The 18102-nt window shown below is 33.4% G+C and overlaps 1 protein-coding gene across 1 annotated transcript in view; it reads right to left on the bottom strand.

Annotated features, from left to right (window-relative positions):
- Positions 1 to 18102, bottom strand: part of LOC129216283 (uncharacterized) — a 107257-nt gene that overhangs the window by 51103 nt on the left and 38052 nt on the right. Inside the window, exons 9-11 of the mRNA XM_054850493.1 lie at positions 16585 to 16651; positions 11858 to 12037; positions 10152 to 10327 (exon numbers count right to left, since the gene is read on the bottom strand). Of these exons, the coding sequence (XP_054706468.1) occupies positions 10152 to 10327; positions 11858 to 12037; positions 16585 to 16651 (423 nt within the window). The remainder of the gene's footprint in view (positions 1 to 10151; positions 10328 to 11857; positions 12038 to 16584; positions 16652 to 18102) is intronic.

The raw sequence follows: 18102 nt of genomic DNA, 5'->3' as shown, positions 1-18102 counted from the left end.
GTACTGCACTGTCATGTGAGTCATCTAGTGTTCCATCCAAGTTTCTGTCACCTCTTTCAGAGTCGTGCCGAATATTGAAGATTGTAAAGCTAATTTACCCAGTATAATTTTTTCAAGGTACCACCCACATTTATATTATCAGCTCTACGACGACAAGACGTCGACAGGCTCTCCCTTGAGGTTAGCGCGCAAAAATATAAAATGTCAGACTTGCCATTGCTTTGGAAAAAATATATTGGGCACTTTTAGTAAATTAAAAGGCTTCAAGCACATCCCTTAATTTGACAAAAGTTTTTCAACATTGCATTCAGGCTAAACCAGCGGATTTTTCACTCTACAATGCTCTTACTCAATTTCTTCTGAAGCGCATTTTTCTGAGTTTCAATATTTAGGAATGGTCTTCGAAAAGGATTATAATTTTTTCGCATTTTCGCAATTGCTGAACGTATGAACATTGAAACCTCGAACGTGAATACCAATTCATTCTCGGAAAAATATACTATATTTTTATTGTTTTCTTGAATGGTAAATCTACCGTTCGTCATATGAGACAAAGTTTTCCTTGCTCTTATTGCAGATAGCCAGGAACGTGATTAAAATTTCAGATGATACTTGTAAAAATATTCTTTTTATGGACGGCAAAAATTGTGAAACGTTTGCATGCAAAATCTTTGCGGTATCGAAAATCCCGCTGGATTTTGCACTCAATCCCGCTAAATATCGTGCGGAACCCCGCGAGTTTTGGGATCGGGATTGCGGGATTTAATCAAAGTAAAATATATATATTTTTTCTCTAATAAAGCATTATTGCTGGTAATTTCTTTCCTTCAGGAGTTTTCTTTTAGCTCTTATTTTAGAGCAATTAATGCGTAATAACTAAATCGATATCTGCATAATGTTTTTATAGCCATACGTTACTTATTTATTTATAAATAGTTTACGAGAATATATTACACTGAAGTTTTTTCTCAGTAATTATGAATGAGATAAGAAATAATATACGTTTATTAACTAAAAATTAGTTTTAAATAATGCTGAGAAAGAAGATTATTTTCAAAGACAATATTTTCAACTTAATGTCGACATCAACCAGTGACTTTGAAAGAGATAAAGAGTCTTGATTAGTTGTCAAAAGTATTTTATCTTTAATGCTATCTAGGTAAATATTTTTCATTTAAATGAATGATATAAGTTATCAAGCGATGCGTGATATTGTGAAAAAAGGTAATTGTTTTGCGATAAGAAAAAGCATATTAACGGCTTTTCATTTCCTAAATTACTCAAACTCTTTTTTTTTTAATATATTTGCAATCAAGGAAGAAAACAAAACTTATAAACTAAAATAATTACCGCAATACGACTGCAAGCATTGACAAATCAAACGTTGTTTGGAACAAATTTATAAGTATAATATTTATAGTTTATTTCCGAGATTCCCTGCTCTACATTAAAAAGTCCTTCTCTTTAACGTAAAAGAAAAAAAAAATTATTTATGCCTTTAATTAATGTTAGAAATGTGATGTCTTTTTTGAATACCATATACGCGCTTTATAAAATAACATGTTAAAACATAGTATGACAATTATTTGAGGCTTATTTAAGCAATTTTCTATTAAATGATTCTATCTTTCAAAAAAAATTAAAAAAATACAGGGTTAGCATAGAAGAATATACCGATTTTAAAAATTTATATTTCATAAACTAATACACTTAGCACAATAAATGATACATTAAAATAAAGATAAACTGTGAAAGTTTTGCGCGCCTTTCATAAAGCGACACACATTTATAACATGCATTTTGGATTGTTTCACTGTCAATTTTTCGTAATGCTGCACATGTGCGATCTTTCAATTCTTGAAAACATTGACGAAACCTCATTAAAAAAAATCACATGGTTTAGGTTTGGGGATCTGGCTGGCCAACGCATAAAGGCTAAATCATCATTATCATCTGCATGGCCAATCCAGCATTGCGGAACGTAAATGGTGCAGCGAAGGGGGTAACCCTCCCCCCCCCCTGTCCCAGAGGTCTTGGTTTTAACATCGTTGCCAATCCTAATACAGTAGTTAATACACGTGTTAGGACTGTTGTGACCAGAAAACTCCTTCAGGAAGGAATTTCTGGCTGCGCTAGTGCGGAACGGGCACGTTTAAGTAGTTTTTTTACATTCAAAAAAAAAAAAAACTTTCGCAGTTTATCTTTATGTATCATTTGTAGTGCTAAGTGTATTAGTTTAAGAAATATAAATTTATAAAACCGGTACATTCTTCTATGCTAACCCTGTATATGATTTTAAGACATTAAATTGCTATTTAGGTGAAAATATTATGTTAATTTGAAATGGAATGTAAACTAGCTCCAAAGAAAATTTGTTTTGAATCTTGTGAAAAGATATTTCTTGTACTATTAGAAATCTTTATATCATTATTATTTACTTATTTTTATTTACTTGTTTATTTATTTATTTATTAGGGAGGGCATGCCCAGGACCGGATTTAGCCTTTACGGGACCCTAAGCCATTTTAGGTATGGGGCCCCTTTTGTAGTTTTAATAACGTTTCTCTCAGTGGTGTAAGAGAGTTATTTTTTTCCCTTTACTATGTCTCTTTTCTCTGATACATACAGCAATACTTTTACTTGATTACTTTGTTCCTTTTACAATGATGTCCTGTTTGGATTGACCTAAAGAGGAGGAATGGTATGAAGAGAGTGACACATGACTCCCCTTTAAGTGGAGTATAAAATATTCTCAATTGTAGGGGGACCGGGGGTTTCTCCTCCGGAGGAAATTTTGAAAAATAGATACAAAATTCTGCATTTTGAAGCCTTATAAGATGTAGTTGGAAATGCAGAAATATTAGGATAGAAATAGGCAAACAAAGCTTTTTTAAAGTTATATACTCTTTCGAAAATTAAAATAATACAATAAAAATTGTTTTTGATTCGAAAAATCAATGACAGCAGTTGACAGAGAGAAAGGGCGCGGGAGGAGAAAAGACAATGCATTGTTACTTGCTCACATTGGCTTTCGGTACAATTAATTTTTAATCGCCAATCCAACCCACCGACAAATACAACAATGAATTAAATATAAAATGATCAATTGTAAAAAATGCTTTAAAAGAAATGGTGTACAGTTTTAGGAAATAGGTAACAAGAGAGTAACATTCTGCCCATTTGAACAATTCATAATTATGCACTTGATAAGAAATAAAATTGGAGCCCCCACTTTGCTTAGGATTTTCAATGACTTATCTATTTATTTTCAAGGACTCTAGGAACAATTAAAATTATTTAATGCACTTCATCTGTACTTTCCAGTCTCTGATATTTTAGTACTTGATTATAAATTTTTACAGTCCTGTTCTAACTTTTTAAGAAATACCTATTTGAAATTTAAAAGAAAAAAGAAACTATAGATTTCTCATGACAATACCTTAGCTTCAGTTGCAAATGGGGCAGAAAACGAAAAAGAATAGAAGTTGTGTATTTTTTTTTTCTTGTTAAACAGATTGGCAATATTCAGAAGAAGTAAGCTAAAAACAAACAATCCTCATATATGTAATAGCGAAGGATCGAGTAACGCTCCTGACGCCTTCAACAATAAAACTCGCTCCACGCATTATAATTTGATAATATTTTTTGGTAATGTTTGACATGCATGCAGGGAGATGCTTTATTTTGACGAGGCTGAACTGGATCCGGTATCTTATCTGTTTTACTGGTAAGACTCATTTTAGGAGAATGAAGAAACGAAAAAGTGGTCAACAACGAACGCTATCTACTGGAGTTTACGGTTCATCCACTGGAGTTAGGGTTAAAATTTCAAATATCAAAATATCCTTAAACATGCAATTGCTTCGTTCAAATGTAGAAGCAATTTTCACTCGACCTATCTTGACGGGCGATTTTCTATAACAAAAGAATTTCCAAAATACTGCATTTAGAATTAAATAGGGTAACGGCACCTAGTAATAGACAATGACCCAATAACAGACAGTCGAAAGCTTGGATTTAAATAATAAGAATTTTAGAAGGGTGAAACTGATGTTGCTGCGACTCATGAATACGGTGCAACCATCTGCTGTTATCAGAGTGAATTTTATGAGCCAGTTGGTATTTACAAGGCAGTGGCGGAAGGTTATGAAATGCTACCACGAGGTCTGCCGGTGTTTCATGTTCATTTGAAATTAATAAGGTTTTAGTTCTGAAAAAAAAAGAACGTTTGCACATTTTGAAGACAAAAGGGGAATTATCTCCATTACTCATCCTGTCCACATGTTATCTGTTGCTGGGTTTCATCAGAATGTTCCGTATGTTAAGATAAATAAATACCTTTGTGCTGAATAGTAAAGTCAGACCTAAAAACGTAAGTAGAAGCACAAATTTGTAATTTACAAATTTGTGCTTCTACTTACGTTGTTTGGTCTGACTTTACTGTTCCGTATGTGTTACTGGGGAGTCGAACCTTTTTTCGGAATTGAGCAAATAAAAATAGAAATTACTAATTCAGAGGATCCAGAAGTTAGATGAGATGTAATTGCATACGGGAAAAATAGTTTTAAAAGTCTAAATACCTTAAAAGGCTTGGAAATTGAGCTAACCTGAGAGCGATGTCTTAAGCATGTCTGTTACTGGTGCCGTTACCTTAAATAGCAAGATATGAAACATGGGAGTCACAAAAATTTGTAATATGTTTCAGCAACGTGAGAATCGTGGTTTTTACATTTTTGGTGCAGGATATAGCAAGGAGCTGAATTTGACATATATTGGCATTCCTTCTCCCTACTCCTTCCCATTTGTGGTTTGTAGCCACACTTTTCGAAATTTTCAAGCCATAGAAAATGAAATTTTTTTTTCAAGTACTTTTTTTTAAACAAATTACGCTAATTTCCAAGAGTTGGGGGCCCCTGACAAAGCGGGAGCCTTAAGCTATAGCTTGCTTAGCTTGTACGTAAATCCAAGCCTGGGTATGCCCTGCACTCTTCGCTCACCAAACCCTGATCGCCTATGCGGTGGCTCAATGCCGCTTGCAAAGCAACAGGGACAATAGATGGGGATGTCAGAACATCACTGCATGTTCTCAGGACTGAATGTCCGACCACATATCTCCGGTCTCTTAAGGTTTAGAGGGGTGAGACGCAGGGCGGAATGGTTTTTCCTGGATGTCCTGTATCGAACGATACTAGTATTAACTTAGTAGGCACTGCCAGTCCAGAGGAGATAGGGTTACAGATCCACACAGACACACGCACAGAGATTAATACTACAGATTCTTATTTAATCATTTATTTATATTTTTGCAAATAGAATTTTTGGTTAGAAAATGCAGTTTTGAACCCATTAGAAATCATCCTCTTTCCCTGAAAGTGTGTAAATGAGTATAACTATCCTTGTGTTTTATCAAAGATTGAAAGTTTTTAACTGCAGTCTTCGGAACTGTTTTTTAAACCCCGGCACGCAAAGGAAGGGGGTTATAAGTTTGACATGTCTGTGTTTCTGTGTGTATCTGTGCATCTGTCTGTGGCAGTCTAGCGCCTAAACGGATGGACCGATTTTGGAAAAAAAATTTGTTCGAAAGGAGAGTTGATCAAGAGTGTTCTTAGCTAGGTTGCGTCTTCGGATGACATTAATTAACGAAGATATTAATTAAAAACCTCTAAAAGGTTTTTCGCGATTTTTGCAGACAAAACATATTTAAACATTTTAAAATTTAATACCAAAATAAAGAGAATTTTTTTCTGCGTCTGATAGAATGTGTTTGGAACTTCCATGTTTCATAGAATTCGAATTATAGTGTTTTTTTTAAAGCAGATTTTAATAACAGCTAAGCCTTTATTCACTCGATTGATCACCGAATTCATTGTTGGCCGACAAGGAAATTAAATGCAATGATTTAAAATTTTTATCTGTTGCCAGTTTCTATTTGTTTGCAAATAAAATACTTGAAGTTGATTTTTATTAGTATAGGGCTTTTAAAAGGATTTTCAATTTTCCCTATTGATTCTACAGTTGCGATTCAGTCGGGGTTTTTTTTTTAATTTTTAATTTTAGTTACTTGTTATATTTAAGGCCGCTATATATACGAGCCGACGCATCAGCTTTAAGATCAGCCATTTTGGATCGGAGCGCGTGTTTGAGTGGTTGTCTTTTCTGACGAGTTATCGCGTTTGGTGATTATTCACTGTGAGCAATTATAAGCGGCACGTGAATTGTTTATTGAATAAAGTATTATTTTCGGCAAATTTGGCGAAATCCGAAACTTTGCTGTGGTAACCCTAGCAGTGCAACAATGAAAAATCCCATCGAAAATGGCTAACCTTAAGCTGATGCGTCGGCTTATCTATATAGCGGCTCTAGTTATAGTTACAGATAACAAATATACTTTCTCATTAAGCATACATAAGTCGGACCTCCATATATCGAAGTAGCAAATTGCCGGAAAAAAATTCGATATATAGAAATTTCGATATATAGAAACACAATCTTATTTTATCATAAAAATATCCTAAAACATTAAAATTAAAACTAATTTTCGTGCATGAAACCCAACTTCTAATTTAAACGAGCATCGGATTAAATGAAAGTAAATAATTAAAAATTTAACAGAAATTACATTTTTGCTCCTTCATACACCTTCATTCTTCGGAAATTCAACTTGAACCGCCACATTAGGGGATTTTCGTGTTAACAATGTAATCGAGAGAAAAGTAAAAAATCAATCTACTTAACTTGAATGATTTTTACTGAAGCTAAAAATACTAGGAATGATAATCAACAGACAAAAGGGATAACTTGACACTGATTTTAGTGTTACTGGTTGCAACTAAGATTTGAAATAAACTTGAGGGAATGTAAGAACTCCAGAACGGAACAACGACCCTATCTACACACCCTTGAACCCCCTATTCCTTATGAATTTCGCAGCAACCTTTAGTGATCATAATTTTCTCCGCTAACCTTCATTTTTCATGAGACATACAGTCTAAAGTGGAAAAAAAACCTACGAATGTCTAGCAAAAAATTTCGATATATAGAGACTTTTTCGATATATAGAAACAATTTTTCTATGTAATGAACATAGAAATTTGCTGGGATTTCGATATATAGAGAATTTCGATATGTGGAAGTTCGATATATGGAGGTCCGACTGTATTTTTAAATGTGCATGGGTAAAATGGCAACAGTTTGGAAAAGATCCCTATTTCCAGTTATACTGCAAACTTTTATTTCACACGGGCCACCTTAGATGATTGGTCTTTGTTACCCTACTTGCCCCAAAAGCAACGACGCCCCCTTCTCTCTGCATCACATCCTCCAATGCCTGGTTTTTTCCAGAGAGGAAGCTGTGGCCAACCCACTGCTTTTCTTGGACTTCTTGCACATCTTTGGATACATGGATCTGGTCTAGTTTCACTAGAACAGATGGGGATTAATCCCACCACTACCACTTATATTTCACGAAATAATTAACTTTCACGAGTCGGAGATGTACTTCCATATTTCTATTTTGGGCTTGATTTTAGAACCGAACAAATCCGCACTACTGATTTTTTTTTTTTTTCATTTAATGAATATTTGAACATATGCATCGAAATCATACTTACTTTCGTTACCAAACCGAATCAGAAATCAAAGTGCAGATAGGAATTAAAAAAATTCATATTTTCAAACACAACAACGATTATACATGCGTTTCACAGTGTCACATTTGTTAACAATTTTTTTTCCATTCAAGTAGATACTGTCTGACCACCGATAAGATGGAAAGGCTAACTTCCGATTTTCAGGCGGAAATGGACGCATCTATTATTTTTAGGGGTGCCAGGTTTTTCTCATGTTTGTTAGCCTCTAAATTAAGGAGAGTTACATTGAAATGAGCAATTTTTTTTCTTTCCTCCTCATTCAGATAGACTCGTCTTAACTGGACGTTTCCCAATTCTACATAGCAACCATGAGCACACAGTAAATATTGTCAGTTTTCATCTCCTGAAAGTTAGTAAAACATCTGTAGAGATCAGCGTAGTAAAACTTTTAGTTGTCAGAGAGTCATTTAAACGTTAGTATAAGAAGAACTTCGAAGGCCAAGACATTACAGATAGAAAATGGGTTACAAATTTTATTCAAAACGTTTTATTGAAATCCATATTAAAAGAAATTTAATGCACAAAATTTTAATGCTATTTAATTTTACAGTCGAGAAAACAATGTGATGATTGACACTGCTTTCCTGATACATGTCTATCAATGTCCACTGTAACTTCAATTACTGTAATAAGGAAAATGAGGAGGGGTAAGTTGCTGCTGATGTAAACTTTAAAAAAAAATAACAATGAAAAAGGAAAACAAATCATCTGAACTTTTACGTCTTGCGCTCTAATTATGCTTTTCGATAGGACCCTACTTGTTGGGTTTCTTGTTTCTATAGATGGAATGGAATGATAAATGGCAGAGAAATTTGTACCTGTCATATTATGACTGATGATTTTCTAAAATAGGTAATATGAGGTATATCCATAAGAGGAGAAATGGTGATTAGGATGCAGTAATAAAGATATGGCCGATATCTACCAGTACACTTAGCATAAAGATTATTTATAAAGTATAATGATCCATATATTTATTTCCTATCAATCTTAAATGATGGGAATTTGTAATCTGGATGCTTTGTATTTAGATGAAGTTTTGCTGTATATAAGTTCATCTATATAAGTTTTTTCCTGAAAAAAGGTAATTTTACGTAAAAAAAAACTTTTTTTAATGTGAAGTCTCTTTTAGCCACGCCTTGAAAAAAATATGAATAAAATCAAACCGCAGATTGTTTGTAACTATGACGACGAAAATTTCACTCTCTCATTCACTCATTAAAAACAACCGTTGTCATGGTAATCTAAAATAACCGAGCAACATCAACTTTGGTCAAGTGAGGATAATAAGCAATTCGTGATTGCTCAAAAACTAAGTAGGGTATACCGGGGCACGTTTACGCGAATTTTTTTCAATGATTTTTCGAATTTTTATGTTTTAAGTTTGGAATTTTCAGACATTGCGGTTTTATGAAGCAGTTAATGGAGTCAAAATTGGTATATTCAGTTGTTGCTCAGTTCGTGTTTTTAACCGTCAAAAAAATTATTTTTGAGTTCAAGTCGTTTGCCACGTTTACGCATATTTATTTTGACAATTAACTTGTTTCTGTTAGTAGTTAGTGTTTTGAACATAATGTCGTACCGTCGTTAAAATAAAGCAAATTTATTACAGATTGAATAGTGTATTAAGTTAAAGCTCTGAAGGGGCATGAAGACAGCACTGTATGATTGTAAGCTATAAAAGATACGAATGTGAGTCTTACTTAAAAATTAAATGATAGTTTCCGAAACTAAATAGCCGGAAAATACTAAAAAGGTTTGAGACAGTTTGGAGCGAAAGAAGTGGTAAGAACGTGTGTAAAGGTGCTCCGACTTCAAAGCGTTAACTTGACCCGTCGCCAAGTTTGAGTTGGTTTTTTTAACGTGCAAAGATATTTAATAAAATTTCAGCTCATACAAATGCAATCCTCAAAAAAGGTTTCAAAATTCTGCTAATTTTTATGTATTTGTTCTTTTTTAACTAAGTATTATTTATTCACAATAAGCTTCAAAACGTTGAACCCAACATTTACTCAACTTGTTAGAAAACAGATTATTCTTGCCTCATGCTAGACTGAAGCTCGTCTGATACTCAGAAACTTGTGAGAATATTTTCTAGGGAGTAGCATCAATCTGTTATGACTGTTGGCTCTCTAGTTATAATTCGTTTTGAAAAAAGGGCACTGCGTAAACGTGTCCCATGCGTAAACGTGCCCTGGTCTATCCTAGTATTACTTTAACACTTTTTTATTTTTTATTTTTTATTTATTTATTTATTTATTTATTTTTTTAAATGTTGAACTATTTTTCCAGTAAGAAGGGAAAGGGTTAAAAAAATAGAAAGGTGGGCCGCGTGCATTCCACGACCCACTGATTGAACCTCATTAGAACAGATCATTCTCAATATATCAGAACTTCATTCCAAAAATCCATCTTCTCCTCGAATTTGGGAGACAGAAGAAAGGCAGAAAGTGAACGATTTTTCCGATACTAAATAATAAAGACGTCTCTTCAGATCTGTACAAACTCCTCAACCTCACTGTTTCTCGGTGTTATCTTAATTCGTAATTTTTTCTCCGGGCGAAGCACCATGAAGTCGACGACATGAACCTTGTCTCTTGGATCCAGAGAGGTGACTTTGTATTTCCTTAAAATTGTTGATAGCACGGTTTTCTCTTCCATCAAGGCAAAACGCTGACCTGAAATTTAAACTTGAGTAAAGTGAATCGTCATTAAAAATTCATAAATGGCAAAATGGCAGTTCAAGACGTTAAAAAAAATCCTCAGAGATTGTAGAAACGAGGAAAGAGGATAAAACTGGGCTACAAGGCGCTTGGCGACCTGTTCGCTTGCTACCTCGGTGAAAACCGAAAAATATCACTTAAAACGCCGTCAAAATTTGGAGTACTTACTACCTTGGCGAAAGCAAAAATATCACTTAAAACACCGCCACGTTTGCTCCTTGCGCTTTAATTTTACATTTTAATGAGATTTAATTTTTAATTGCTTGATATTTTTTGGCAGATCAATTTGCATTTTAATGGAGTTTTAAAATTATTTAACATGGTTGAACGATTATTTTACATTTTAGTGGAGCTTATAGTGCTATTTAATAAATCATTTTATTTACTTTGCGAATTATTTCATATTTTAATGATTTTTGAAACTCAGTGACTTAGTGAAATTTAGCCTTATTATCTCGGAGATTATTTTTGGTTTAATGGAACTTTTAAACTTTTTTACTGGGTTCTTATCTTTAAAAGTAATTTTTAAAAGACAAAATAAAGCGCGCTATCGCAAAATAAGTTTTTTTTCCATGTAACTCTGACCAAACATGGCATCAAAACTGTAGGTTTTCATATAGTTGTATGACGTCGCCAACTAGTATATCATTAATTTCCAACAGCAATAATTTCATTAGTTTACCATTGTACTTGCATTCTACTCAAGCTTGTAAACAAATCCAAATAAAATCTCTCAATTTGCTAGGTGTTAATTTTTTTCGTAATTCAAACTAAAGTTTTCCGATAGAATGTTTCCTCAAGTGCATTTAGGAATCGATTGTAAGTGCGCATTTCGTAAGAAAATTTTGCACTAAGCATTTTGAAAGCAGGAGCATTTGTGCTGCAACACTATACAACTCTACGGCCACTGATGATGTCAAGTAAGAACATTTTTAATTCTTTCATCAATGAAACTGAATAGGAAACCTTTCCTACTTTTAGATTTAAGACCTATTTTTTGAAAAGCTGAAACATAATGTAGGATAGATGAGAAATTAATGAAATTGTGATTAGATACTTTGCCCATATGAATGACGTTTTAATATTCCCTATGTACCAGTGCTGTTGGAATGAAATAGGAACACTCGCGATTGGATAAAATAATATGCTAAGATAGGAGTACGAGAAATGTTAACATGCTGAAATAAGTACATATCAAATTTTTTGTTCCTCAAGCTTAGAGCAGAAAGACGTTAACGGTTACGATTAAAAGCGTGATATGCCTACGACAAAGAAGAAATAAATTCAGTCGACGAAAATTTTCATTAACTTTCTTTCAAGTTTTCCAAAAGTCAAGTTCAATATTCACCAAATTAATTTGAACTAAATTTCAAAATTTTAATAACGATGACATTTATTACTAAGCAGAACGTTTTGTCTCTTAAAACTTTATTAAGGTATCGAATCAATTTAAATATGTTTAGAAAATTGAGTTTCAGTACTCACCAATACAGTTTCGTGCTCCGGCTGAAAACGGAACGTAAGCAAAAGGATGTCTTCCGGCACTGTTTTCTGGCCGGAACCTTTCTGGATCGAAAAGTTCTGGATTTGGGAAATGCACTGGGTTTCTGTGCAGCATATAAGCAAAGACAATGCAAGTTGAACCCTTTGGTAAAGTTTTGTCATCTGCAAATGAAATAAAGTACCATTACTATGATCTCGAAAGTATAAAAATGCATAAATTATAAAAAGAATGCGCTTTCATTTACATATAGACAAATCCAACGCTGAATTTATGAACCTGAAACTTTTATGTAATTTATAAAACACTAGCAGTACCCGCACAGCGATGCCCGTGCTAAATATTTAATGGAAGTCCGTTGAATAAAAAAAAAATGACGCCCCTCTGATGTGAAATGATCATTTTTCGTTGTATAATATGCATACGCACCTTTTCAAAAAAAAAAGTTTCTTTAGAATTTAAAACTTTTTGTCAAATCATTAAATTAGATTTACAGTTTCTTTAAAACTCTATTTAGCGAGTGAAGCGGTTTTTACTGCAATTTAAAATATTTCGCCAAATAAACAAAAACAAAACTAGTATGTTGTGGCCATCACGAAACTTTCTTCTATATTTTTCTTTTTTTTCTGATCCCTCCCCATGCTTGACGAGGAAGCAATATTCCCAACAAAAACAAAATTACACATGAAAAAACTTGACGACCATCCCAATGTCTGCATTATTGCAAAAGCAAAGCAAAGAGCGAAAATTGAAAGTTATTTTAAAAGCCTTGCTTGAATTAATTACAAATATTTTATTTGTTAACAAACATAAGATGGCAACAGTTAAAAATTTTAAATCATTGAGATAATATTTCCGATCATTTCCATACAATTAAAATCACGAGAAATAAGCAGACGATAATCTATTACAATTTATCTTTCTTATTGTTGCACTAATAAAGCTATTTTTATTCGCTAAAAAATAATGATAATAAAAATATAAATCAGCACCTCTTGGCGCGATTGGCGCCAAAATTGAACCAAAGCCTGTTTACATATGGATTCACATATATTCTAAATTTCAACCAGAACGTAGCATTACTTTTTGAGATAGGGCACTCACAACGGAAAAAAAGAACGGGCGATTGCGCTACCCCCTTTTTAGCTGTTGACACCAAAATAAAATCAGCTTTTATACCCACTAAGGGCTACTTGCCGATAAATTTTTCTTTCATTCCGTTCATTATTTCTTGAGATACATCAGTCACAATTGACGACAAAAAAACGTTCTATAGCTCAACCCCCGTTTGAGTTATTGACACCAAAATTGAATCAGCACCTGTTCCTGTTAATGGCAACATATGGACCAAATTTTGTTTGATTCCGCCAGTTACTTCCTGAGGAATAGCAATCACGCGTAACTCAAAAAACGTCCCATTGCTCCACCCCCCTTGAAGGAATTCGCGCCAAAAACCAATGGGCACAAGTTCACATACGGGCACATATGTGTACCAAATTTCGTTCGATTTCATGCGGTAGTTTTTGCTGTAGAGCGGCCACAAAAAACTGGTCACACACAGACGTGACACACATACATACACACACACATACACACATACACACACACACACAGACAGACAGACATTTTCCAAAAATAGTCGAAATGAACTCAGCACACCTCAAAACGTTCGAATCCTTCGAAATTCGAAAATTTGCACGAATCCAATACTTTCTTCTATATATTAGATATAGAAGAAAGTAAAAAAGACATCAAATATCTTTCAAGTGTAAAAATAACACCGCAACTTTATTGTTTATCACCAAACTCGCCCAGCAACCACGCTATCATAATTCATCCATCTAACGAAAAAAAAAAGACATTCCTTTTAACATTCAAAACACATCGTCAGAAAAAAAAGAAGAAAAGTCGTACATTTCACTCGGATAAAAACAAATCAAAAGTTTCATTTCCTTCAAAACAATGAATTACATTTACGGTTTCTTTGAAACAATAATCCTAGACTGAAATACTCAGCGCCTAACGCGCAAAGCGACCACGCTACCGGAATCCAGCTCTTTTGCGAGTGAAGCGGATGTTTTTTCTTTGGCAATAATAAATGTTTCGCCAAACAAACAAAAAAGTAACAAAATCACATTAACAGAAGCTTTGAAATCGTTATATATTAAGAGCTGCTTTGACCGGTCTATCTTGAGAATAAAAATTCTGTCAAGTGACATACAGTGGCTCCCAAAAGTCTTCGTACACCTACGACTTTCAATGAAATAGGCCCCTATCTATTGGTTAGAATTAATATTTTGAAATGAGTATTTAATTACAAGATCTATTATCTATTTTTAACAAAACTGCGTGAAAATGTTTAATAATTTAATAAAACTTAATTTTTAAAAAATCAATAATCAAAAAGTACAAGAAATTTTATGTCACAAAAGTCTTCGTGCACTTTTAAAAAATGTCTATAAATTGGTAAATAATGTAATTTTTTATTAAATTAATATTTAGTAGGATATTCTTTACCATTCACAACAGCTTTTAATCTTCTAGGAATAGATTTCACTAGTTTTTTTGTTATTTCTGAGTCAATGTTCATCCACTCATCCATCATAACCGTTTTTAGTTCACTTTTCGTTCTGATGTCATGTTTTCGTACTCTAACCTCTAGTTCCCTCCAAATATGTTCTATAGGGTTCAAATCTGGTGATTGGGGAGGTGTCTTCAAAACTTGTGGGCAATTATAGAGACACCAGGAGCGAACGTTGTAGGCCGTGTGCTTAGGATCGTTGTCTTGGTAGAAAACAAAGTTGTTTCCAAGACCCAAATTTTGAGCTGAAATTTTAAAATTATCTTTTAAAATATTTAAATAATCTTGAGATTCATGATTCCATCAATAAATACCAAATTTTCAAATCCTGATGTGATGACATGCACCCCCACACTAAAACACCTCCACCATCATGCTTAACTGTTCCAACTAGGTTCTTGGAATTAAGTTCCTCATTTTTTCTTCTCCATACAATTATACGCCCATCTGAACCAAAAATGTTAAACTTGCTTTCATCTGCAAATAATACATTTCTCCAATACATTTCGGGTTTATTTCTCATTAATTTTGCAAAGGAAAGCCTAAGCTTTCTGTTTTTCGCACTAACAAAAAATTTCTTGGGGGCACAGCGAACGTTTAAACCAGCTGCTCTGAGAACTCGGCGAACAGTTTCAGGTGAAATTGCAATCGAATATCTTTCACTAAATTCTGCAGAAACTTTTGCAGCACTCAAACGTGGGTTTTTCACAAATTTTCTAATAATAAACCTCTGATCACGTTTAGTTAGCTTCGCTGGTCGTATTTTTCTTACCTTGCTTTCAGTCCGTTTTTCTTCTTTAAAGCGTTTTATCACATACTGAACTGTAGAAGGAGATATATTAACTAATTTAGAGATTTTTCGAATTGATTTACCGCGAAAATAATGAAAAATAATCAGCTTTCGAATGCAGTTAGTTGTTTCTTTACGAATGCGAGTCATTTTTAATAATACGTAGAATATTTCGGAATAAAAAGAGCAAAAAAGTAATGCCAAACGACTTTTTAAGTGTCACCACCATGAAAAAATAATAAAAAAAAAAACGCCAGACAATCATTTTAATCATGAATTTATTCGAAAAACATCGGTATACGATGACTTTCGTGGCGTGTTATTTCTCTGTCTCTTCGTTTTCTGACAAATTTCAAAAACAAAATCAGGAAATATTTAAAAAAAAACTACTGGGTTTTATTTAGAATGGCATAGGAATGACGTGAAAAAAAATTAAACTTCATATTCGAATTCAGTTTCTCGTTATTTTAGTTTTACTACAAAATTTCAAGGTGTACGAAGACTTTTGGGAGCCACTGTATATTCAACAACCAGGCTTAAATAAAAGAAAAAAAAAGCACCATGCAAAATTACCCTTCCAAACAATGACGACAGATATTAAAATACTTTAAAGAAATTAAAATGCGAAAGATGGATTTTAAAACCGTAACCATGGAAGCATGAAATAAAATAAGTTTAAGAAATTAAATGCAAAATAAGGAAATAAACAATGGATTCAAAAAGCATAACCGTGGAAACGCGAAAATAAAATGGTTGACAACCTGAATCAAAATGATATTTTTCGAAATTCATTTAAAAACGCTTGTAACTTTTTTTTCCTTTGAAGATACATAAGTTTTTCGACCACAGGTCGAGAAAGATATGGAGTAAAAAATGTTGCTTTTTCCAATGGTGTCAAAAAGAAAACTGTGGGACGATTCCTTCACTTTTTATTGATAGATTTAACGAAGAAAGTAGTGCCTAAATTTCAGCTAAGCCTAAAAAAGTTCGAGCTAAAAACACAAATTACTCCCGCCGTAATTAAGTTAGAGCATTGAAACAAATTGTTTAGAACGCGGAAAATCCTACCCTTTTAAACGATATATTATATTAATATGTGCAAGTAATTTTTCACTCCCATATTCGGGAATTTATGTGAAATTCGGACTAAATGGGAATAAAAAAAGAACTATTTATCGATTTTTTTTCGAATTATAGCATATGTTACTCAGTAAGAAAGCACCTTTCATATAGTGAAGGAATTTATCAAATAGGTGCAGGGGGTCCGGAGATCAACTCGAACATATAAAAACACACAAAAATCCGCCCTTTCTCTTTATAATATTAGTATAGATACGCACCAAATTTCAAATCCTCCTGTAGTTCACGGGCAAAAAACGGGACTGAAGGATATAATCTGAGAGTTTCCTGCAAAAAAAAAAAAAAAAAAAAAGAATTAGCATTTATATCTATATATATAAAAATCTCGTGTCACGATGTTTGTTCGGGGTAAACTCCGAAACTACTCAACCGATTTTTCTCAAATTTCATACCTATGTTTCATTTGATCCAACTTAAAAGATAGAATGGTTTTTATAATTTTTTATTGCAAATTTCATATTAATTATGCAATAATACTGTGAATTAATTGTTTAGTTCTAAAAATTCTTAATAGATGGCGGTGTAAATTAATTAATCGATATAACTAACATCGTATGACTTACTACTAAAAACACTATGATAAAAAAAACTCAGAAATGTTGCTTAGAATTTCCACACAACAATTCCGGATGTTACAGGTTTTTATTCACTTCTTGAGAAAATCAACTATATTTTTCAAAACGTTTCCTTGAATTGCTACAAATTGCAGATTTCACACCGTTGTGAAAAATATTTTTCTCCACCAGTATCAAGATTAACTAAACGTATTTAATAGGTGTATCGGTTTCGGAGCGATTACGGTTCGTCCAGATTGACTCAACCCCAAATGAATGCGAAAAGATATCTGAATTACGAAGCTTTGCAAGAGTTGCAGGGGAGCTCCATTCGATCTACTTGCTTGAGAGTCTGTCTTCGCGTTGGCAATGCGTGCATTAATGCTTTGAGAGCTTTCCTAAAAAAGCCGGAAGGTTCCAGGCTATTATATTAAACCTGCGTTAGGCTTCTCTGAAGGTGCCAGAATCATAACTGCCTTTAAACAAGAAGACTACTGAATTCTTCAAAAAGTACTCCAGGTTAATTTCAGGGAGGTTATTGAATTTAAGCGGAAAACAGTTATTTTCTTTTTTTTTTTTTTTTTGCCCAAGAAATTTTTAGTATCATTAATTCTTGCAAAGATACGTTGGCAACAGAAAATTGCAGTGACAATTGCATCGTCAGGCATTGCTGCTACATTTTTTAGATGGTAGACGAACAGCACATTCAGCTTTAAAGTTGCCTATTAGATATTCATAGATTTCGCAATGTATAACATTAAAGAAAAAAAAACGTGGAATGGCTGTAGTGTTACAAGAGAGTGAAATTATAATTTGGGATAAGTGTACTATGGCTCATGAGTAAAAGCATTCATTCGAAGCACGTCATAGGATTGTGCAAGAATTGAACGGCAACGATAAACTTTTAGGCGAAATTGTCTGAATACTGTCTGGGGACTTCCGGCAGACATTACCAGTTATTCCGATGAAATCAACGCATGTTTGAAACAATCGTTTTTATAGTGATATGTCGAGATAATGCGATTGGCCATGAACATACGAGTATAAACGCAAAATAATCTAATTGCACAAGTATTTTGAAAGCAATTGCTGGGTATTGGAAACGGTGAAATTGAACTATATCAAAATATACAGTACAACAAATAGCCAGACAATTTCTACACT

This window comes from Uloborus diversus, chromosome 2 (genome assembly GCF_026930045.1).
Source record: "Uloborus diversus isolate 005 chromosome 2, Udiv.v.3.1, whole genome shotgun sequence".
Lineage (NCBI taxonomy): Eukaryota > Metazoa > Arthropoda > Arachnida > Araneae > Uloboridae > Uloborus > Uloborus diversus.
The sequence above is the reverse complement of the archived record's forward strand: the minus strand, read 5'-3'. Positions and strand labels throughout refer to the sequence as shown.